General features: G+C 44.0%; 1 protein-coding gene across 2 annotated transcripts in view; it reads left to right on the forward strand.

The window, feature by feature from the left end:
* Window positions 1–24,686, forward strand: part of STIM2 (stromal interaction molecule 2) — a 137,705-nt gene that overhangs the window by 25,864 nt on the left and 87,155 nt on the right. For both annotated transcript variants that reach the window (XM_056556051.1, XM_056556058.1), the window contains exon 2: window positions 23,445–23,575. In XM_056556051.1, coding sequence (XP_056412026.1) covers window positions 23,445–23,575 — 131 coding nt within the window. The remainder of the gene's footprint in view (window positions 1–23,444; window positions 23,576–24,686) is intronic.

Genomic DNA, 24,686 nt, shown 5'->3' on the forward strand with positions numbered 1-24,686 from the left:
GTGTGTGTGTGTGTATATGTATATCTACGTGTGTGTGTATGTATATGTACGTGTGTGTGTGTGTGTGTATGTAATATATATATTTATTAAACTTTGTACAATCCTGGTATATAACCAATTCTTATAATAACCTGTATGTATATGTGTAATATATATATATAAAAAAAAAAATAATATATATATATATATATATATATATATACTTTGTACAATCCTGGTATATATCCAGTTCTTATAATAACCTGCGTGTGTGTGTGTGTGTGTGTGTGTATATATGTGTGTGTATGTATGTATGTGTATATATATATATATATATATATATATATATATATATACACACACTTTGTACAATCCTGGTACATAACCAGTTCTTATAATAACCTTTTAAAAGCCTTTGCACATCTGGGAATGTGCGATTATGGAAGTGCATGGGTGTAAAATAGACCGGAACTAGGTGGAAATGGAATCAGGAAAAGCTTTACAAACTAGTTTTTGTCTCCTGGCCCAAGCGCCGTCTTTATTTTAAGAGTCAATGCCCCGGGTTTCCTCTGTACTGGCCCGTGTGCAAGAAACAGACTGAGGCTTTATTCACTCTGCAGAGGGCACGGCCTGGTTGGCAGAGAAGTGTTTGGTGCCATGGAAGCCCAATAGAAATGACCCTGGTAATGAGGAGGAAGGAGTTAATCGTCCATATTCTCCGTCCCCCTCCCTTCCTCCTGCTTCCTGTAGACCCCACCATTTGTCCTACTTGACAGCTGACTCCTAGCAGCCAGTGTGCGCTTACAGCGTCTGATAAAAGAAAACCCAAGACATTCTACAAGATTACAAATGATTGGGACCCCAGAATGTGCACATTAATACTTACACATTGACACGACACAGCAGTAGAAGGGGAACTACAAAAGATCACCAAAAGAGCTGTTTACAGAAGGAATATTAATAAGGTGGTATTGTGCCTTTTAGAAGATGTGTAACTCGTGTATTACCTCAATACCCCCTAAAATATTACTTTTATTAAGGTTCTTATTAAAATTAAAGGGGTATTCCAGGCAAAAACTTTTTTTTTTATATATCAACTGGCTCTGGAAAGTTAAACAGATTTGTAAATTACTTCTATTAAAAAAATCTTAATCCTTCCAATAGTTATTAGCTTCTGAAGTTGAGTTGCTGTTTTCTGTCTAACTGCTTTCTGATGACTCCTGTCTCAGGAGCTGTGCAGTTCCTATGGGGATATTCTCCCATCATGCACAGCTCCCGGGACGTGACATCATCATTGAGCAGTTAGACAGAAAACTTCAGAAGCTAATAACTATTGGAAGGATTAAGATTTTTTAATAGAAGTAATTTACAAATCTGTTTAACTTTCCGGAGCCAGTTGAGATATATATATATATAATATATGTTTTTGCCTGGAATATCCCTTTAACCAATGTGTGATAGCGAGGCTAATTTACAATAATCTGTAGGTGTGCACAAACAATTATGCATTTAATTCAACACGCATATACATAAACCGATAAATGTACCTACATAGTATATGGTGTATACACAAATAGTCTACATAGACATATATATCCAAAGCAGGTACAGGACCTATCTGCACAAGAAATGTTGACAATGCAATTACCGTATTTTTCGCCCTATAGGATGCACCGGCATATAAGACGCACCCAATTTTAAAAGTGCGAAATCTTAAAAAAAAAAGAAAAGATTCTGAACCCCAACAGTGGTCTTCAACCTGCGGACCTCCAGATGTTGCTAAATTACAACTCCCAGCATGCTGGGAGTTGTAGTTTTGCAACATCTGGAGGTCCGCAGGTTGAAGACCACTGGTATAGGAGGGAATACTCGCGTGTCCCCGCTGCTCCAGACCCGTCACCGCTGCCCTGGATGTCGCTCCATCGCTGTCGCCGCGTCCTCATGGTGTCCCTGACGCTCCGGACGTCTTCTTCCACGGGATACTCGCTCTCCGTCGCCGCCATCACGTCGCTACGCACGCCGCTCCTATTGGATGACGGGACGGCGTGCTCGACGACGTGATGACGTCGAAGGAGAGCGCCGCCCATGCAGGGGATCCCGGCACGGAGCAGACACAGAGGAGGCAGGTAAGGTCCCTCCTGGTGTCCTGTAAGCTGTTCGGGATGCCGCGGTGATCACCGCGGTAGTCCCGAACAGCCCGACTGAACAGCTGGGTTTCTGTCACTTCCCCTTCAGATCCGGCGGTCAGCTTTGATCGCCGCGTCTGAAGGGTTAATACAGGGCATCACCGCGATCGGTGATGTCATGTATTAGCCGCAGGTCCCGGCCGTTGATGGCCGCAGGGACCGCCGCGATAGGGGTGTATTCGCCGTATAAGACGCACCGACTTTTCCCCCCAGTTTTGGGGAAAAAAAAGTGCGTCTTATACGGCGAAAAGTACGGTATATTAGTGCATACGCATTACCATAGCTAGCATTGATGCATGTGCGTTTATAGGCAATAGTCGGAAAAAACACATATATAAAAGTGCAACTTAAAAAAACAAATAAAATAAGAGCAGGGAAGAGCGGGATAGATATGTGGCGTATCGGGAAACAGCAGTATGGCACATTCTGATAAAGAATCACATAAAATAAGCCAAGATGATTAAACAGCTGTCCCTGCACACTTGTTCCTACGCTCCCCCTGCCGAGCAGCTGAGGATGAGCCCCCACTTCAGCTGTTGACTGTCCACTAAAAGGCCCCATATCACCCTAACAGACCATATGAGAAAGGCCCTAATGATGATGCCTCACAACTTACAGAATACAAGTAAGATAAAAACTGCAATTAATGTGCTCAAAAATATATACAAAAACAGGGGAAAAATGTACTGCCTCCTCAATGCGTCCCCGCCCCCCCATTTGTGATGGTATTGGGGTTCCTCAGGAGGGAGTCTAGAAGATATAGAACTGAACACTATGCAGGAACAAAATATAATATGTTGTTTTTGGGATGTAATGTAACCATAAAATGGTGGTTGAATTTTTTTGGGGGTTTATTCCATTCACCGTGCAGGACATGAAATATAATAATTTAAAGGTCCAGACAATTACGTATGCGGCAATACCAAATGTGTGTGTTTTTTTTTTTCCTTTTCTTGTTTTCACAGTGTTTTATTTTAAAAAAAAGAGCAGGGTTTTTAAAATGAACATTGAGAGTGGCAGCGGGGGCCATATGTATATTAAAAGCGTTGTGGGGGGCAAGATATATAGCCCTCCAGCGCATTTATAATATGCCCCCCGCAGCACATTCATAAAGACATGGCCACCGCAGCGCTATATGTGAAAAGTTTGGAAAAATACAATTGTTTCAAGCATGTGATGCTCCTTGAAACTAACCTGGGGCAAGTAACTGGTGTGGGCAATATAAAAATCATACCTGATAGCAGATAAATAGGAGAGAAGTTCACTTAGTCTTTGCATTGTGTGTCTGTGTGCCACACCAAGCATGGACAACACAGAGGAGAAGCCTGCAGGCTCAGGAAGCATCAGTGTCAGCGCGAACTATCCGTCAACATATAAATGAAATGAAACTCTATGGCAGGAGACCCAGGAGGACCCCACTGACACAGAGACATAAAAAAGCAAGACTACATTTTGCCAAAATGAACTTGAGTAATCCAAAATCCTTCTGGGAAAATGTCTTGTGGACAGATGAGACCAAGATAGAGCTTTTTGGTGAAGCAGATCATTCTACTGTTTACCGAAAAAGAAATGAGGCCTACAAAGAAAAGAACACAGTACCTACAGTGAAATATGGTGGAGTCCAATGATGTTTGGGGTTGTTTTGCTGCCTCTGGCACTGGGTGCCCTGAATGTGTGCAAGACATCATGAAATCTGAGGATTACCAATGGATTTTGGGTCGCACTGTACAGCCCAGTGTCAGAAAGCTGGGTTTGCGTCCGAGATCTTGGGTCTTCCAGCAGGACGATGGGGGAGATTTATCAAAACCTGTCCGGAGGAAATGTTGCTGAGTTGCCCATAGCAACCAATCGGATCGCTTCTTTAATTTTAAACAAGGCCTCTGCAGAATGAAAGAAGCGATCTGATTGGTTGCTATGGGCAACTCAGCAACATTTCCTCCGGACAGATTTTGGAGTTTGGTGACATTATGTCCAATTATGTCCAATCTGCTGTTATCAGTATTTAGAGAAAAGCTTTGCAGAAGCCATAGGAAGTTATATTCTGGAGCTGACTTGTGGGAGTCTTCTGGACATATGTGGACAATGGGGGGGGGGGGGGGGGGGGGATAAAAAAGTTTTCACTAATGAAAAGTGATGGAATTTGGGAGAATTGACAGTGAATAACATTTCCCATTCGCTGTCTGGCGATGCTGGGAGTTGTAGTTTCGGAACAGCTGGAGGTCTACAGTTTGGGGACCACTGCTTTTAGACATTGTAAAGCAAGCTAGGGTTAATGTGAGACTTGCCTGGGTGTCTAGCAGTAGATAGGAGTGTGTTTGGTTATTCTGTGCAGCACGGCTTGTGATGAGTAAGCACTGGGAGGGAATGCATGCCATCTGCTGGTCCCATTAACGCTCTCTATTGGCACAGCACGTTTCACAATGTTTCATATCCTATTCCAGTTGGTAGAAGTTAAAGCTGCTCTCCATATTATTATTTTTTTTTCTCCCTTTTTTCTTCCATCAGTAGCTAAAGGAAATACCAGTTGAATATGCCTGATGCTTTACATTTACAGTCACTTCACACTACTTCAGGTCCGCCGTGCACTGTTCGCACCATTGTATTCAAGGTATGTGATGTCGCTGCGGAGACACATCACTAATAAAGTGGTGATATCTCCATCCCAGAGCGATGCTGCCACATATGGCATAAATGCTGTGAATTTTCTGCTTAAAAAAATCTGAATCATTTCTGCTATGATCATTGCAGAGGAAAACCAGCGCCAAAACCTGACATTTTTGGGTAAATAAGCTGTTGTGTACAGGAGCAAGAAATCATTGGACTCAATGCACTGTAGTGAGCTGGGATACAGCATGCCCCTCACCTGCATATAAAAAGAAAAATAATTGCACTATATATTCTTTTTATCAGCAGCCTTCCGGAGCCAGCTGTCACTGCTGTTCCTTAGGAGACTGAGCGTCCTGCAGAGTCGCATTACATTGCACTGGGTGCACTGCTGCAGATGGTAGGTAAGGAAACAGGCCAGGATGCTCTGTCCACTAAGTAACAGCTTTTGAGGAGCGGCAATGTTGACCAATGCTGCTTCGTGTAATGATGTAGATACAAATTTAAAGTGAAAGTATTAGGAAAATGATTATAGTGCACATTCCTGCACTATAATCCTCTTTCTTTGTAACTGTAGGTACCCTGTGTAAGGGAGCTGTACATTGTATCACAGCTCGGTATAGTACAGGAGCAAGGAGTCTACAGACCAATTGGAGTCCCTGCAGCAAAATCTGCAACACCTGCTGGTCAATGGTATGTGGTTCTTATCTGAGCAGAAATTCTCCAGCATTTACTCATGGAAAGAAAGTGGATGCGATTTTACACGACGGAAATCCCAAGCATAATTCCGCTTAGAGATTACGTTTGGAAATTCGAGTTCAACAGCCTGGAATGGATTCTTCTGCGCACTTCTGAATGTCTGCGTTGCCGTAAATGGCGATTGCACATGTCCAGGCAGTTCAGTCGGCACTGTCGTGTAGAGAATGACATTCCGTCGTGTAAAGGTGCCCTTATTTTCTTCTGTTGTCATCAGCACTACATGTGGACCTACCCTTTTTGCGAATTTCGACTTTCCCATTAAGAATTTTCAGAATCTCATTAATTTTGCTGGTACTATAAATGCTGCCGAGCGCATGCCGGGAGTTATAATTTTGCAACAACGAGACGCCTTGGTTGGGAAACACTCGGATGGAATATCCGTTTTAGGGTATGTTCACATGTGCATGTTTGCTACCCATTGTCACAGCTTGTACGGCACCATAATGCACACACAGCCTCTATTGGATTTCTACAAGAAGTTGTGACCTGCTCCATCAAGTGCCATTTGTCCGGAAGTAGGTACTTGGCTTCAAAGGAACCCGGCTCACGGCGCTGATTGACCAGACAGGAAGATATGCTTAAAAGAGGATTTATTGACCAGAATGCAACGCGTTTCGCTGCGCATGCGCAGCGAAACGTGTTGCATTCTGGTCAATAAATCCTCTTTTAAGCATATCTTCCTGTCTGGTCGATCAGCGCCGTGAGCCGGGTTCCTTTGAAGCCAAGTACCTACTACCACTTATACTCCGGAGGGCAGCAGACGACCTTTGTCTACATACCTATCCCATTGTTGTGTATGTGCTTACACAACCACCCAGGGTGAGCAGTTCTAATATGTATATATATTTAGCCCCCTGGGTCCAACAATATTTTTCTATGGAGCTCTTACTTCCTTGTCTCTAGAGTATTTGTCCGGAAGTAACTTTCAGTCAGTATAAACTAGGGATCGACCGATTATCGGTTTGGCCGATATTATCGGCCGATAATGGCAATTTTGGACATTATCAGTATCTGCAATTACGTTGCCGATAATGCCCCGTCCCCCCCCGCCAGAGACGACCTTCGCCGCCCCTGCCCCTTTGCCTCCCCCCATCCTCTGCCCACATACCACTGCCCCATTGCCTCCCCCCATCGCCTCCCCACCCCCCCATCCTCTGCCCACATACCGCCGCTACCCCCATCGCCTCCCCCCATCCCCGGTGTTATAATTACCTGTTCCCGGGGGTCCGCGCGATCCTTCTGTTGCTGTGCGCTGCGCTGCATAATGACGAGTGACATCCGCAACATCACCGTCGGTGTGCACAGTGACAGCGCAGGACACAGACGGAGTCAGAAGGATCGCGGACCACCGGGAACAGGTAATTAGAACACCGATGGGGGTAGCGGCGGTATGTGGGCAGAGGATGGGGGGAAGGCGATGGGGCGGTGGTATGTGGGCAGGGGGGGGGGAAGGCGATGGGGCAACTGTGGTGGTTAGACTCAGGACAGGCAGGGGGAGAGAAGCGGGCAGCGGCGATGGTCTCTGGCACCGCAAAAGCCGCTGCAGTTCACTGATTTAAAGCGCCCGCTTTAAATCATTGATCTGCAATGGCTTCTGCCCCGCCGGGGAGGGGGGGGGGGTGTTGAAATAGCCGATTAACTTATACCGGAATATCGGTATGAGTTATCAGCTATCTGCCTGAAAGGTTACAGACTATCGGTATCGGCCCTAAAAAATTGCTATCAGTCGATCCCTAGTATAAACCAAAACCACGCTCCAGAGCACTTTCTATTGTACTTTCTCCCAGTCTTAGCTTTCAAATAGTGATGCAACATACCGCCTTGCGTAGCAGCCTTAGAAGATTGACTGAAAGCAGGAATAGCTTCTTGTATGTGCACCTGATGGGAACTTTCACTCGGCATCACAGCTGTGGTCCGTCATCCCCTTTAAACTTGTCTAATAGATGGTAAATTATGGCTTTTATTTGGTCAGGAGCACTTTGTTCAGAACACATGCAGAACGCAGTTGTGACTGACACCTGAACAAGTGAAATCTCTCCAGATAACTGGATGTAATCTCCTCAGGAGAAGATGGACAATTTCAGTCTTTAGTCTGGTCGGCGTCTTCCCGGACAGCATAATTATAGCAATTTGTCAATCCTCCTCCTCCCCCCACATCCTTCCTTGATCTTGTACGTACTATGTGGCTGCAAAAAACAGAATGTGGCCTCCCTGATCCTGCTGTAAGAACTAATAACTGGATGGGAAGGAGTGCTTTGTATAACGTTGTCCTTCCACATCCAGGATTAGAGGATTTAGGAAGCCGCTAAACATAAGATTGTGGTCGTCACCAGTCACTGGGATTAAATGCAGGGAACAGTTCAGTTCTCCGCACTTCCCAGTTTCTGGTACTGGATATATTTGAGGGTGTATTTCTACATGAATGCATTTTTAGTATTACATTAAATCTAGGGATGCACCGAAATTTTGGCAGCTCAAAATTATCGTCAGAAAATGCCCCTTTCTGCCAATTTTGGGGGGCGTGGCTTAACCCCCTTCTCGACCCATGACATATGTGTACATCATAGGTTGGGTGAGGACATTACGCGGGTCGGGTCCACGTCATAAATGGGAGATGCCTGATGCTATCTGACATCTGCCTGTAATGAAGGACATCGGAGATTGCTCCAATGTCAGTCATGGACCATACCCGGCAGCCTCTATCTTGTAGCTGCTGCTAATAGCCGACATGCGGCGGTCGCCACGACCAGCTATTAACCCTTTAAATTGCCGCTGTCATACTGACAGCGGTGTCTAAAGGGACATGTAAATGCTCTCTGGTGGTCCAGCGGGGAGGATTGAAGCCACCCCCCCCCCCCCCACAGTGCGATTGCGGAGGTTGATCCATGGAGGGAGCCGGAGGGCTTGTCTCTGCATCATTGGTGTCTGTGGCTCTTCATTTGATTGAGCCTGGCTGAAGCAGGCTCAACCAAATGAGCACAGATCACACACAGTTCTATGGAACGTCATTGATCTGTATGAGGAATCGAATGATTCCTCCTAAAAGTCCCCTAATGGGACTAATATAAAGTGTAATTAAAAAAAAAAGTTTAAAAAAATCCATTAACCCCTTTCATATGAAGTTAAAATCGCCCTCCTTTTCCCATTTTCCATGTATGAAATATGAAAAAATTATAAAAATAAACACATTTGCCTAAACACATTTGGTATCGCCATGTATGTAATTGTCCCAACTATTTAAATAATGTTTCTGATCCTGTACTGAACGGCCTAAACACAAATAAATTCCAAATGCAAACATTGCTGATTTTGGTCACATCTCATTCGGTAACAAAAACCTCCCTAATTAAATTCTTGATGTATAACACAGACGCGAAGGTCTCTCTGGACAGCTTAAATGGGTGGCTATGAGCCTGTCCCTTTATCCTGCCATTAGGCTCGAATCCTCTAGTGTATACGTATTTTACACAAAAGCAAAAGAAAAACTTTACTAGAGATAACATTCAAATATACAATAAAATGTTATTAATGTTGTACAATTCACATAAATATAAAGTACCCAATAAATGGAGGCTACCAGTACCGCAGTTATATATAATTACATATCATTGGCACAAATATGGTGGTCGCTATTGGCAACCACATGTAGTAACACTTATACCATGTGCATATATGTCTAATACACAGTCTAGTAAACTACCTTCACAAAAGTGCATGTGCTATATAAGGTGCTATAATACACAAGTATATGGGATATAAGTTACCACACACTTTGCATCTATATAAAGTGCCTGTGCAGGGGTGCAAGTTACCACTTCTATTTTATCCGGCAATATACACTATAATGCATAGATTACATTCCATCAAAATCGTATCTTACCCATATTGGGACTGCTCCAGTACCTCCGTACCCCTACAGCTGTTTTGTCTCCTTCCTCAGGGGGCTCACTATGTATAACATACTGTAGACATCTTTTTTTACGTTTTTTTTTCCCATGAGCTGGTTGACTTTTCGGTTGCCCAGCAAGAAGAACTTTCAGGCCATGTTTCCTTAGCATTTTAGGTGTTCAGTTTGTTCCAAATTGCGTGGCAAGACTCTTGCAATATGCGTTTCATTGTTTTCAATGAGTACACAAATGCAGTGTGTCCCGCTCACACTCGACACCCCTTCACGTCCCGGACAGTACAGGGCAGCACCCACTATATGAACCAGGAAGAATAGAAGTCCAGTGCGGGAACATATGGTTTTAAAGACTTAAACAATGTACCAGGTTATGTTTTCTGGTCGTGATCATAAATTTCTGATGATTTACACCCTTAATTGTACCAAGTAAGGGTATAATTTACAATTAAGAGCGCATTACCCAAAATACGTCACATGACCTACTACAATGTCTGATCTTGTTGAAATAAAGCTTTGAAAATGTACATTCCTGCACTGAACTATTTTTCTTGGTTCTTTTCAATGGGAATAGGTGCCATAGTCAATAATTATTACAGTCATGGCCGTAAATGTTGGCACCCCTGAAATTTTTCAAGAAAAGGAAGTATCTCACAGAAGAGGATTGCAGTAACACATTTTGCTATACACGTTTATTTTCTTTGTGCGTATTGGAACTAAACAAAAAAAGGGAGGAAAAAAAAGCAAATTGGACATAATGTCACACCAAACTCCAAAAATGGGCTGGACAAAATCTACTGGCACCCTTAATTTAATATTTGGTTGCACACCCTTTGGAACAAATTACTGAAATCAATCACTTCCTATAACCATCAATAAGCTTCTTACACCTCTCAGACGGAATGTTGGACCACTCTTCCTTTGCAAACTCTGATCTCCAGGTCTCTCTTATTGGAAGGCGCCTTTCCCAACAGCAATTTTAAGATCTCTCCACAGGTGTTCAATGGGATTTAGATCTGGACTCATTGCTGGCCACTTCAGAACTCTCCAGCACTTTGTTGCCATCTTTTCTGAGTGCTTTTTGATGTATGTTTGGGGTCATTGTCCTGCTGGAAGACCCAAGATCTCGGACGCAAACCCAGCTTTCTGACACTGGGCTGTACAGTGCGACCCAAAATCCATTGGTAATTCTCAGATTTCATGATACCTTGCACACATTCAAGGCACCCAGTGCCAGAGGCAGCAAAACAACCCCAAAACATAATTGGACCTCCACCATATTTCACTGTAGTTACTGTGTTCCTCCTCGGGCTCCTGCCACAGCGTTTCATTTAATTTAAATGTCGACAGATTGTTTGCGCTGACACTGATGCTCCCTGAGCCTGCAGGACAGCTTGAATATCTTTGGAACTTGTTTGAGGCTGCTTATCCACCATCCGGACTATCCTGTGTTGACACCTTTCATCAATTTTTCTCTTCCGTCCACGCCCAGGGAGATTAGCTACAGTACCATGGGTTGCAAGCTTCTTGATAATGTTGCGCACTGTGGTCAAAGGCAAATCTAGATCTCTGGAGATGGACTTGTAACCTTGAGATTGTTGATATTTTTCCACAATTTTGGTTCTTAAGTCCTCAGACAGTTCTCTTCTCCTCTTTCTGTTTTTCATTCTTAGTGTGGCACATACAGACACACAATGCAAAGACTAAGTGAACTTCTCTCCTCTTTATCTGTTTTCAGGTGTGCTTTATATATTGTCCACACCTGTTACTTGCCCCAGGTGAGTTTAAAGGAGCATCACATGCTTGAAACAATCTTATTTTTCCAAAATTTTGAAAGGGTGCCAATAATATTGTTCGGCCCATTTTTGGAGTTTGGTGTGACATTATGTTCAACTTACTTTTTTTTTTTCCCTCCCTTTTTTGGTTTAGTTCCAATACACACAAAGGGAATAAACATGTGTATAGCAAAACATAGTTACATAGTTACATAGTTAGTACGGTCGAAAAAAGACATATGTCCATCAAGTTCAACCAGGGAATTAAGGGGTAGGGGTGTGGCGCGATATTGGGGAAGGGATGGGATTTTATATTTCTTCATAAGCATTAATGTAATTTTGTTCCAGGAATGTATCTAATCCTGTTTTAAAGCTGTTAATTGTTCCTGCTATGACCAGTTCCTGAGGTAGACCGTTCCATAAATTCACAGTCCTCACGGTAAAGAAGGCGTGTCGCCCCTTGAGACTAAACTTTTTCTTCTCCAGACGGAGGGAGTGCCCCCTCGTACTTTGGGGGGGTTTAACCTGGAACAGTTTTTCTCCATATTTTTTGTATGGGCCATTTATATACTTATATACGTTTATCATATCCCCCCTTAAACGTCTCTTCTCAAGACTAAACAATTGTAACTCCTTTAATCGCTCCTCATAGCTAAGATGTTCCATGCCCCATATTAGTTTAGTCGCGCGTCTCTGCACCCTTTCCAGCTCCACAGTGTCCTTTTTATGGACAGGCGACCAAAACTGAACTGCATATTCCAGGTGAGGCCGTACCAATGCTTTATAAAGGGGGAGTATTATGTCCCTGTCCCTTGAGTCCATGCCTCTTTTGATACATGACAATATCCTGCCGGCTTTGGAAGCAGCAGCCTGACATTGCATGCTATTCTGTAGTCTGTGATCTACAAGTACACCCAGATCCTTCTCTACCAGTGACTCTGCCAGTTTAATCCCCCCTAAGACATGTGTTACTGCAATCCTTTTCTGTGAGAAATACTTCATTTTCTAGAAAAATTTCAGGGGTGCCAACATTTACAGCCATTAAGTTAAAAAAAATAAGTACAGTATGAGTAATTGTTTTCCTAAGGCTAGTTTCACATTACCACTTCGTCCCCCTAAGGGTCATCCATTTTTTTTTTTTTTTTTTTTATTAATTTGTGCTTAAAGGGGTACTCCGCCCCTAGACATCTTATCTCATATCCAAAGGATAGGGGATAAGATGTCTGAACTCCCTGCGGCACCCAGCATTTGTTTAGAACGCCGCATAGGAGGCTTGTGATGTCATGGTAACGCCCCCCTCTTGAAGTCACGGCCATGCCCTCTCAATGCAAGTCTATGAGAGGGGGTATGGCCGTGACAGCGCCGCATCGCTAGTCATCAGGCAGGAAGCAGAGTATGCCCTGTTCTCTGGATGACTGCGATGCCGCAGCAGAGATCGCGGGGGTCTCTGCGGCGGAACACCCCATGATCAGACATCGTATTCCTATGCTTCTGATAGGGGAAGAGATGTCTAGGGGCGGAATACCCCTTTTAACAGACCCTGAACTGGTTGGAGTGGTTAAAGTACAACAGGCAGTGCTGGGTCTCCACTGATCTTATTGACTTTGCATGGGGTCTGTTGGGTGTCCGTCAATCATTTTGGAGAAGTGGAGCAGAAAAAACTGCAGTAATATTTTTCTCTGCTCAACTCCGGTCATTTTGTTACGCAGCTCCCTTTAGCGAAGCTCAGCGGCAGTGTGAAAGGAGCCTTATATGTCTGTAAATAGTCCAGGAAAGGTGTTGGGCAAGTAAGGATGCAAATTACCCCAATAATCCATGCCCAAACAGAACGAATATGTTTTAGAATTTTTTTTTAAATACACAGCAGAAATTCAAGGGTATGCCATTTCTGTGGATACCCCATAGAAAAGATTTCCTGCAAAAAGATCCTATGATTTTCATTTTTGTATGTGTGAATATCAGCTTTGCTTTACCGGTTGCATGTTTTGCCTCTGTCAGGATATGTAGAGGTCTTTTCACATCAGTAGTGCCTTGTACAGTAGAATCTCCCAATAAGGGACCGTTTTTAATTCCCCGGCAGAGTCCTAGAAGACTTAATGTATTTGCACTGTCCGAATTGGGGACAAAACACTCCCAATAGGGGACACCCAAGCTTATGTGCCGGCCCTATCTTGCCCACACACCCCTGCAGTAGTATGACCAAATCTGCGTATCACGGTATTTTTGTAACTTTCGGCGGTTCCACGGTATATAACAGTATTTCCTCCCCCCCCCCCCCCCCCAAATTATCAGCCCAGCGCTGCGCTATTCTGCCCCCCCCCCAAACAAAAATTATCAGCCCAGCGCTGCCCCCATCGGGGTAAATATTCACATGTTACCCGCTGCCCTCCTCGTGCTGTTTTGTTGCCGCCACCGGCGCAGACGCAAGGTAAACAAATTAAACTCGCGCATGTTCCGACGTCGGCCTTACGCTAGGGACGGGAATGTCGGACAGCCGACAGCCTATCACGGGCCGCAGAGATGTTCCGCCTCGGCTGCTGATAGGCTGAGCCCACTGTATGTAAGGAGCTCTGGGCGGCTTCTTACATGACAGTGGGCTCGGCCTATCAGCGGCCGAGGCGGAACATCTCTGTGGCCGGTGATAGGCTGACGGCTGTCCAATGTTCCAGGAAGCAGATGAGGCCGGTACCGGACCAACTGGAGGTGAGTTAAAGTTTTTTTATTTTTTGCAGCCCGGGCATAGGGATACCGCACAGTTATAGAGCAGTGGTCTTCAACCTTCCGACCTCCAGATGTTGCAAAACTACAACTCCCAGCATGCTGAGAGTTGTAGTTTTGCAACATCTGGAGGTCCGCAGGTTGAAGACCACTGGTATAGAGTGTCCGCGCCGGCGGCCGCAACAAACATGAGGATGAGGAGGGCAGCACATGCGGGTAACATATCAGTATTTACCCTGATGGGGACAGCGCTGGGCTGATAAATAATTGGGGGGCAGAACCGTGCTCGTGGGTGACTTGTGATTAGTTCCCCCGATGTGGGGATAACGCAGCGCTGGGCTCATTCATTCATTCCCGAGGGGGAGGGGCCCAACCGGTATTGCGGTATGGGTTAAAATTCATATCGTGCAGCACAAAAAAATGTCGGTATTCAGTATGAACTGGTATACCGCCCAGCCCTATAGAGGGGGAATTAAATGGCACGGGGGATCAAGGGGGATAATGTGGCACAGGGTAAAAACGGGATGAAATGATACGGGGGAGGGATAAGGGGGATTAAACGGTACTGTAAGATTCTACTGTAATATTGCTTTTCATCATGTTTTATAGGTAACTACACAACAGTGAGTACAGTACAGAATTCTGTCATTTAGAAAGATTTTTGAGCCTTTTTTCCTAATAGGGGACACCTCTCAATAGTGGACACTTTTTAATTCCCCTTCAGTATGGGAGATACTACTGAACATGTTATTTTTGGTCTCCTAGTAAACTTCTGTGTAAGTTTACTGATCAGGATGTATCGGAGTCCAAGCATTTCTCACCATAGACTTCCTTTTATTATTTAAAAGCCACCAAAGCAAACAGGGAGCTGTAGATCTATATATAAATGTGTTTGGGTGGGTTGATGGATGGGTGGGTGGGTTGATGGGTGGGTGGGTTGATGGGTGGGTGGGTTGATGGGTGGGTGGGTTGATGGGTGGGTTGATGGGTTGATAGATGGTTGGGTGGGTTGATAGATGGTTGGGTGGGTTGATAGATGGTTGGTTGGGTTGATAGATGGTTGGTTGGGTTGATAGGTGGGTGGGTGGGTTGATGGGTTGATGATGTTTTTTTTTTTTTTTTTTTTTTTTTTTTTTTTTTTTTTTTTAGAAGCATAGCCTATAAGTAGGACACAGTATATGGCTGCATAGAGGAACTGACTGAGGATATCTGGACTATTCAGATCTTATAAAGCAGATGAGTTTGTGCAGATTATTTTGCTTGCAATGGGACCGAGATAACCAGCAGGAGGTATTACTCCTCTGTCTGGTCAGAAGACTGGAGACGGGGTTTAACAGTGTATATAAATCATTAATACTTGGCTAAATTAGTTTTTTAGCGGTACACAAGATGTTTAACTTGCTGTCGGATGCTGCTTAGCAACAAACAACCACCTATAAGTATCTTCTTGGTGATGGATCTGCAGATTGTCTCTGTTCAGCGTTTGACATTTGAACATTTTACATGAAATGCCCCTCGGTGACCCTGCCATGCAGATTAGACATTGTTCATGTAAATAGCTGGTAATGTTATAGGGCAGTGGTCTCCAACCTGCGGACCTCCAGATGTTGCAAAACTACAACTCCCAGCATGCCCGGACAGCCGTAGGCTGTCCGGGCATGCTGGGAGTTGTAGTTTTGCAACATCTGGAGGTCCGCAGGTTGGAGACCACTGTTATTAGGTATAACGCAGTGAAGTGACTTGCATGCAACTTTAATGAATTCTCTGACTACTTCCTGCACCTTTTACTTATACAGCCAATACTGGTTAATGGATCAGTGGTTACTGTTGCCTTTCAGCACTGGAGTCCTGGGTTCAAATCCTACCAAGGACAACCTCTGCAAAGAGTTTGTATGGTCTCTCCGTGTCTGGATAGGGGATAAGATGTCAAGGACCAGAGACCAGAGAATTGTCACAGAAGAGTCAGTCTTGGGTCATGTTCACGTGGGCAAATATGTGCAGAATGTCTGCTGGTAAATACAGTCGGACATTCAGCACATTTAGGGTATGTTCACACTATGGATATGTCGCTGAATCTCCGCTCGCTGAGTTTCAGCCTGCCAGGTGGCGGTAGGCCCGCGCGGCACTGCGCTTTCACCATTGATGGCTATGTAGTACTTGAGGACTTCCGCGCAAAGAATGAACATGTTCTTTCTTTGCGGGGAACAATTTCAGCTGCGGAGTTGTCTGCCGCTGAAATTCCGCAGTGTGAACGGGTCTCGCGGAAGACCCATTCACACTGATGCTAACGTTCACTGTGTGGAATTCCACTCGCAATGTGAACATACCCTTACTTGATGCGCAATGCATTTCCTATCGGAATCTGCAGAAACATTGAACACGTTTAGAGGTATTCCAGTAATTTATATTTGACTATGCTATAGCGGCTGTAAAGTTAGTGTAGTTCATAATATAGTGTCTGTACCTGTGTGTGATGGTTTTCTCACAATTCTTATGAGATTTTCACCTCAATATTTATTTTTAACAGCATCCAAAATGACTGTTGTCTCAGATTTTTCCCAGGTTGCAATGCGTCTGAGACCTGACTCACTAGTCAGCTGATGACAGGGAGCCTGTCTGCTTCAATGGGTGGAGCGATCGCTTGGTGGGAGAGAGATCAATCTGCAACTAATGCAACAGCTGTAGGTACCCTGATTGAAAACCACAGGTCTTTTGAATGGATGCAGCTCATTTATGTTTCAATGGGTTGGGTGGGAGGAAAATGGAATTATGGGATTTGTAGTAAAAAAAAAAAGTCAAACAGGAAATACCAGTTCACAAAAAGCTAGCCACAGTGTTATGGTAATCTCACAACATAGCCATTTAGCCCCAAGACAAGATCCTTCCTAAGCATGTCTATAACTGTCTGCCAGGTACGTACTAAAATCACCTTATGGTGGAGAACCCCTTTAATATATTTACAGATGCTGGAGTTGGAAATGGAAATTGCTGTGTGCACAGTACAACAGAATCCCATTGAAATCAATGGCACTCAGGTGCAGCAGAATTTACTAGCTGAATATTCCTGCTGAATTCCACCATGTGACCTTAATTCCGCCGTGAGACCTTAGGTCAATTTGAAGGGACTCTAACCACTGCCCAAATGAAAGGGGTAGTAGTTTTCAGAAAAGCTTCTGAAGGCATTCTGTATATTTACACCTAGTAAGTTTTTTTTTCGTTTTTTTTTTTTTTCCTCCTCAGCTCAATTCTGCTTTACGCCCCATCCAATCTATGCACTTGCACTTTATGGCGTTCATGCCAAGTAAATCCTCACTTTGTAAGGTTGACTGGGTATTATTTGTTGCTTTGCGCTCGGCACAGACAAAAAAAAAGTGTTAATGTCCAATGTTCAGGAGCCTTCTGGCTGAGAACAGGACATCCTTCAGTTTTGAGATCTACTTAAAGGGTCACACCGTCCCTAGACATCTCATCCCCAATCCAAAGGATATGGGATAAGATGTCTGATCCCACCGCTGGGGACCCCCGTGATCTCCCTGCTGCACCTGACGTTCTGGAGGCTCGTAATGTCTGTCACGCCCAGCTCGTGACGTCATGGCCACGCCCCCTCAATGCAAGTCTATGGTAGGGGGCGTGACGGCCGTCACGCCCCCTCCCATAGATTTTCATTGTGTGGTCGTGACATCACAAGCCACCGCCCTGCTTTGCCAGTCATCCGGCACGGAGAAAAGTTCACTCCGTGCACTGGATATCTGGGGTGCCGCAGCCGAGATCGCAGGGGTCCCCAGCAGCGGGACCCCTGCGATCAGACATCTTATCGCCTATCCTTTTGTATAGGTGATAAGATGTCTAGGGGCGGAATTCCCCTTAAAGGGGTAGTCCAGTGGTGAAAAACGTATCCCCTATCCTAAGGATAGGGGATAAGTTTGAGATCGCAGGGGGTCCGACCACTGGGGCCCCCTGCGATCTCTCTGCACGGGGGCCAGGCTCTCCGGCCAGATAGCGGGAGTCGACCTCCGCACGAAGCGGCAGCCGACACGCCCCCTCAATACATCTCTATGGCAGAGCAGGAGATTGCCGAAGGCAGCGCTTCGGCTCTGCCATAGAAATGTATTGAGGAGGCGTGTCAGCCGCCGCTTTGTGCGGAGGTCGACACGCCCCCTTCCTGCGGGCTGTCGGGGCTCCGTACAGGAGATCGCAGGGGGCCCCAGCGGTCGGACCCCCCGCGATCTCAAACTTATACCCTATCCTTAGGATAGGGGATAAGTTGTTCCCCACTGGGTCACCACTGGACTACTCCTTTAAAGAAAGCTGCACCTTCCAAGGAAACACTGTATATAAGCTGTATGAGTGAGAACACCTACCGGGCATCTGTCTTGTCCTCTTCTGGGGGTAGTGCACCTGCTTGTGAAGCTGACGGGCATTGGCTCTGAGTACAAAGGGGGGCATTTATCAGTGCTTTTACTGGTAAATTGGGGTACATTTATTTTTGTATAGTTATTTTGTGCAAAACACAGGAAAAGTTGCACAGTTTAACAATTGCATAGTTTTGATAGGCCTTTTCCTTTTCGTTGCTGTCCCGGCCGCATCATTTGCACTTGATAGACTTTATTGCATTCTCTTTTACCCGGCGGAGTTGACATCGCCGTATTTCCTTTCATGGCTCTGGAGGCCTCCGCTGCTTGGCACTGGAGCAGTGTGTTTCATTATGCGGAATAATGTGTTCATTATGTCCAGGATGAGGCTGTGAGAGGGAATGCTTTCAGATGTAATTGTTGTGGTTAACGTGTCGGCGGCACTCGTGTCTCTGCTCTTTACCGGAAGATGTTAATTGGAGGGGAGTATTTCTAATAAAAGTTAGAAATACTTTTATCAGGTATCACATGGTTCCAAAGGGGTTTGCCCGTAAAAGACACTGATCCCCTACACGCAGCATCAATGAGACCCCCACTAGTCACAAGAATAGGGGTCCTGTGAGCCCCCTTGTTGAATGGAGTGGTGCTCAGTTGCACTTTATGGGTCAGGCGAACATAGCTAAGTGGTTAAAGTGGTACTCCGGTGGAAACCACATTTATTTTTTTTCAACTGGTGGCAGATAAACAGATTTGTAAATCACTTCTATTAAAAAATCTTAATCCTTCCACTACTTATCAGCTGTTGTACGCTCCACAGGAAGTTCTTTTCTTTTTGAATTAACCTTTCTGTCTGACCACAGTGCTCTCTGCTGACACCTCTGTCCATTTTAGGAACTGTCCGGAGCAGGAGAGGTTTGCTATAGGGAGTTGCTACTCTGGAAAGTTCCTTGCATGGACAGAGGTGTCAGCAGAGAGCTCTGTGGTCAGACAGAAAGGAAATTCGATAAAAGAAAAGAACTTCCTGTGGAGCATAAAACAGCAAGGTACTTGAAGGATTAATATTTTTAAATGGAAGTAATTCAAAAATCAGTTTTCTCTTTCTCGCACAAGTTGATTAAAGGAGTACTCCGGTGAAAACCTTTTTTCTTTTAAATCAACTGGTGGCAGAAAGTTAAACATATTTTGTAAATTACTTCTATTAAAAAAATCTTAATCCTTCCTGTACTTATTAGCTGCTGAATACTACAGAGGAATTTTTTTCTTTTTGGAATGCTCTCTGATGACATCACTACCACAGTTCTCTCTGCTGACGTTATTGTAATAATAACGCTTTATTTATTGTTGTTCTTAGTGGTATTTGAACCCAAGTCCCCAGCACTGCAAGGCGGCAGTGCTAACCACTGAGCTACCATGCTGCCCTGAGCATACATCTGCTATGCATCTGCTATGCATGGTTGCTAAAATGGACAGAGATGTCAGCAGAGAGAACTGTGCTCGTGATGTCATCAGTGTTCCAAAAAGAAAGGAATTTCCTCTGTAGCATTCAGCAGCTAATTAGTACTGGAAGGATTAAGATTTTTTAACAGAAGTAATTTACAAATATGTTTAACTTTCTGCCACCGGTTGATTTTAAAAGAAAAAAGGTTTTCACCGGAGTACCCCTTTAACATGCCGTGATCTTAGCCTAAGGGTTGTCTGTGAATGTGAACGTGTTCCTTTATTATCCTCTTAGTTTCTTGAGACACATAATCCCGTGTTTTCGTGTTTCTCAAAACTGGCTGGAAAAAGCAGTTTCAAAGAATCCTGGCAAGAAGTGATAAGATAATGTGCGTGTATACTTCACCTAGTGTACCTAGCTGCTAATGGGCTGGGAAAGCGGGCACCTGTCAACCAGAGAGCAAGTGTGGTCTTATATAATGTGGTCTCCTAGGGTCTTTTGGCAGTCATAACGCTAGGGACGTTCTCTGTTTTATGCAATTTTAGGGGCCAGTACACACACTTGGGGGGGCAGCTCCATGAAAAGTTTAACAAGTGTTAAAGGGGTACTCCACTTGAAAAAATTTTTTTTTAAATCAACTGGTGCCAGAAAGTTAAACAGATTTGTAAATTACTTCTATTAAAAAATCTTAATCCGTCCAGTACTTATCACCTGCTGTATGATCCACAGGAAGTTCTTTTCTTTTTTGTATTTTCTTTGTCTGAGCACAGTGCTCTCTGCTGACACCTCTGTCCGTGTCAGGAACTGTCCAGAGTAGGAGCAAATCCCCATAGAAAATCTCTCCTGCTTGGAACAGTTCCTGACATGGACAGAGGTGTCAGCAGAGAGCACTGTGGTCAGACAGAAAGGAAATTCAAAAAGAACAGAACTTCCTGTGGAGCATACCGCAGTTGATAAGTACAGTACTGGAAGGATTAAGACTTTTTTTTTTTTTTTTTTTTTTATAATTTTTTTTTTTTTTTTTAAAGTAATTTACAAATACAGTGATCCCTCAACTTACAATGGCCTTTTCTGGACCATTGTAAGTTGAAACCAGACTCCACATACAATGTTATGGACAGTCCAGATCTGTGAAACGTGTCAATGAACTGACCAATCAGAATGGGCATTCACTGGTAAAACTCCTGTATTACTGAAGCGTATGCACTGACTGGTGTCTGGTAGTGCCCCCCTACAGTACAGGGAGGTATTACATGTTCTGTACTACTCTTTGGGCCAGGATTAGCTGCTCCTTCGGACACCAGGTGAGGGCGACTCCATGTTACTTTTTAAGGACATTGTGTGTACTGTAGAGGACCCCGAAGAAGCTCCTGTCCTCTACATAGACCAGTGCTTCCTTTGGCTGTCCGGGCATGCTGGGAATTGTAGTTTTGCAACAGCTGGAGGCTCCCTGCTTGGGAAACACTGACATAGACAGTGATTTACAGCTCCCGGCAGATCTTTAAAACCAATTACCTGGTTTCCATAGAGTTAAGGTTTCAACATACAATGGTCGTCCCGGAACGAAATAATATTGTAACTTGAGGGATCACTGTATGTTTAACTTTCTGGTACCAGTTGATTTAAAATAAATAAATAGAGAGATTTGTTAATAGTTAAAACCTCTCAATTCTGCGTTTTTTATTTATTTATTTATTTATTTTTTTGAGATGTCAAATGTGAATGAGATGTTTTCAATTTTTTTTTTTATTTATTTGTTGAGAAGGTGAGCCAAGGTTATGTTGTCTTCACCCCCATGTATCTTCATGAATATTGTGCTGCTTGGCAGTAACAGGAGAAGTTTCTGGATCATTTAGTTCTTTGTTGCATGTCTCGGTCACCGTATATTTTCCAGCATGAAAGTGACTTTTGACTGCTATACCATTGTATGTAAGAAGACATTTAATACTGTACCGGAAGCTCACCGAATGGGAAAGCCTTTTCTTTTGAATTATTTCAATGCAAAACTTGTTTGTTCTAGTTTTGATCATCACTTTTGCAATGTTTTGCTGGTCTTAGGCTGGGTCCACACTACGTTTTGTCCCATACGGGAGCGCATACGGCAGGAGGGAGCTAAAACCTCGCGCTCCCGTATGTGACCGTATGCGCTCCCGTATGTTACCGTATGCGCTCCCGTATGCCATTCACTTCAATTAGCCGACCGGAGTGAAACGTTCGGTCCGGTCGGCTCATTTTTGCGCCGTATGCGCTTTTACAACCGGACCTAAAACCGTGGTTGACCACGGTTTTAGGTCCGGTTGTAAAAGCGCATACGGCGCAAAAATGAGCCGACCGGACCGAACGTTTCACTCCGGTCGGCTCATTGAAGTGAATGGCATACGGGAGCGCATACGGTCACATATGGGAGCGCAAGGTTTTAGCTCCCTCCTGCCGTATGCGCTCCCGTATGGGACAAAACGTAGTGTGAACCCACCCTTACCTAGGTCGCATCTACTTTCTAGATCCCACCCTTTACGATCAATGAAAACCAATGGATATGACATAATGTGCATTAAAGGGGTTATCCACCATAAAGTGATTTTAGTATGTACCTGGCAGACAGTAATGGACATTCTTAGGAAGGATCTGCGCTTGTCTTGGGGCTAAATGGCTATATTGTGAGATTACCATAATACTGGGGCTAGCTTTTTGAGAACTGGTATTTCCTGTTTGAGGTTCCTCCTTTGCCTACTAATCCCATAGTTCAATTTTTCCTCCCTCCCACACATCACCCATTGAAACATAAATGAGCTGCATCCATTCAAAGGACCTGTGGTTTTCAATCAGAGTTCCTACAGCTGTTGCATTAGTTGCAGATTGATCTCTCTCCCACCAAGCGATCGCTCCGCCCATTGAAGCAGACAGACTCCCTGTCATCAGCTGACTAGTGAGTCAGGTCTCGGCCGCATTGCAACCTGGGAAAAATCTGAGACAGCAGTCATTTTGTATTCTATTAAAAGTAAATATTGGGGTGAAAATCACAGAAGAATTGTGAGAAAACAATCACACACAGGTACAGACACTATATTATGAACTTTACAGCCCCTGTAGCAAAGTCAAATAAAAAAAATACCCCTGGAACACCCCTTTAGGGCCTATTCACATGTACGGTATTCTGCGCAGATTTGATGCTGCAGATTTCAATGTAAACTGCATGACTGAACATCAAATCTGTGCAGAATACTGTACGTGTGAATAGACCCTTAAAGGGGTATTCCAGGCCAAAACTTTTTTTTATATATCAACTGGCTGCGGAAAGTTAAACAGATTTGTAAATTACTTCTATTAAAAAATCTTAATCCTTCCAATAGTTATTAGCTTCTGAAGTTGAGTTGTTGTTTTCTGTCTAACTGCTCTCTGATGACTCATGTCATGATGACTCATTCTCCCATCATGCACAGCTCACGGGACGTGACATCATCATTGAGCAGTTAGACAGAAAACTTCAGAAGCTAATAACTACTGGAAGGATTAAGATTTTTTAATAGAAGTAATTTACAAATCTGTTTAACTTTCCGGAGCCAGTTGAGATCTATATATAAAGTTTTTTGCCTGGAATACCCCTTTAATGTATCAATCTGTGATTTTATAATAACAAAAAACATGTTGCTCCTTTACATATTGAATCTAGGTTTCTGCTGCTTCAGCAATACATAGAAGTATTAACACTGCGTTCTCCTTTTCTCCGTGCAGATCCATTGATTTCCCTGAGTCCACCATGTCTTACAGAAGAGGACCGCTTCAGCTTAGAAGCCATCAGAACTATCCATAAACAAATGGACGACGATAATGATGGCGGCATTGAAGTGGAAGAAAGCGTGGAGGTGAGCCATCATGGCAGCGTCTTCATTAAGCTGCTATTATACTGGATTGAGCTGTTATCATGTGTTCCCAGAGCTTTACACTTTACTTGGTGACGTAGGAACGGATCTCTGGTTGCATTAGCTCAGTGTTTGCTGTCCAGCTGGCCAAAATCCAATTCTAATGCTTTCTGGCTGTTGTGTTGGAAATGGGAGATGTCGGTCTGGTGAAGGTTCCTATTAAGTATCATAAAATCATATGGATTGGGAAAATACAGATGGTACTCGTAGGGTTGTCCAGAAACCCCATAAAGAAGTTGCATGCCAGGTTCTCCTGTAGATTACAACAGATTACTGAGGATTCCAGCAGCAGGACAACCTGTCAATCACATATCTTTTTCTAACAGAAAATATTATCTTTTTTGGTACTTTATTTTATTTTTTTAAATGTATATATTTACCCAGTAGCACAGTGTTTCCCAACCAGGGTGCCTCCAGCTGTTGCAAAACTACAACTCCCAGCATGCCCGGACAGCCTTCGGCTGTCCGGGCATGCTGGAAGTTGTAGTTTTGCAACAGCTGGAGGCAACCTGGTTGGGAAACACTGCAGTAGCATGTTCCAACATGACATACTACTGGGTAAATGCTGAAAATTTACACCTTATTTAGGGGAGTTTTTTATTCTGGGTCTGCCCATACACATATGTATGTGTATATGTATGTATATATATATGTGTTTGTGTTGCTATTATTATAATTAATATTAGTTATTAGATTTATTTATTATTTTTATTTATACTGAAGGCATTTTAATAACAATAATTTTTTTTATAATTTTTTATTATTTATTTATTAACTTATTTATTTTTTATTATATCAGATTAGTGCTTTAACTCCTTGGGGACGAAAGGCGTATGCATACGCCCTCGTGTCCCATCACTTAAGGACGGAGGGCGTACGCCCTCGACATTTCCGATCACTGTTGCTCGCCAGGCGGTGATCGGACCGGGATGACTGCTGATATCTATCAGCAGGCATCCCATGGCAATGCCCCTCCCCCCCCCCCCCCCCAATATCGGCGATCGCAGAAAATCGCAGGTCAATTCAGACCTGCGATTTGCCACGATGCCGCGAT

Source organism: Hyla sarda, chromosome 1 (assembly GCF_029499605.1).
Source record: "Hyla sarda isolate aHylSar1 chromosome 1, aHylSar1.hap1, whole genome shotgun sequence".
NCBI lineage: Eukaryota > Metazoa > Chordata > Amphibia > Anura > Hylidae > Hyla > Hyla sarda.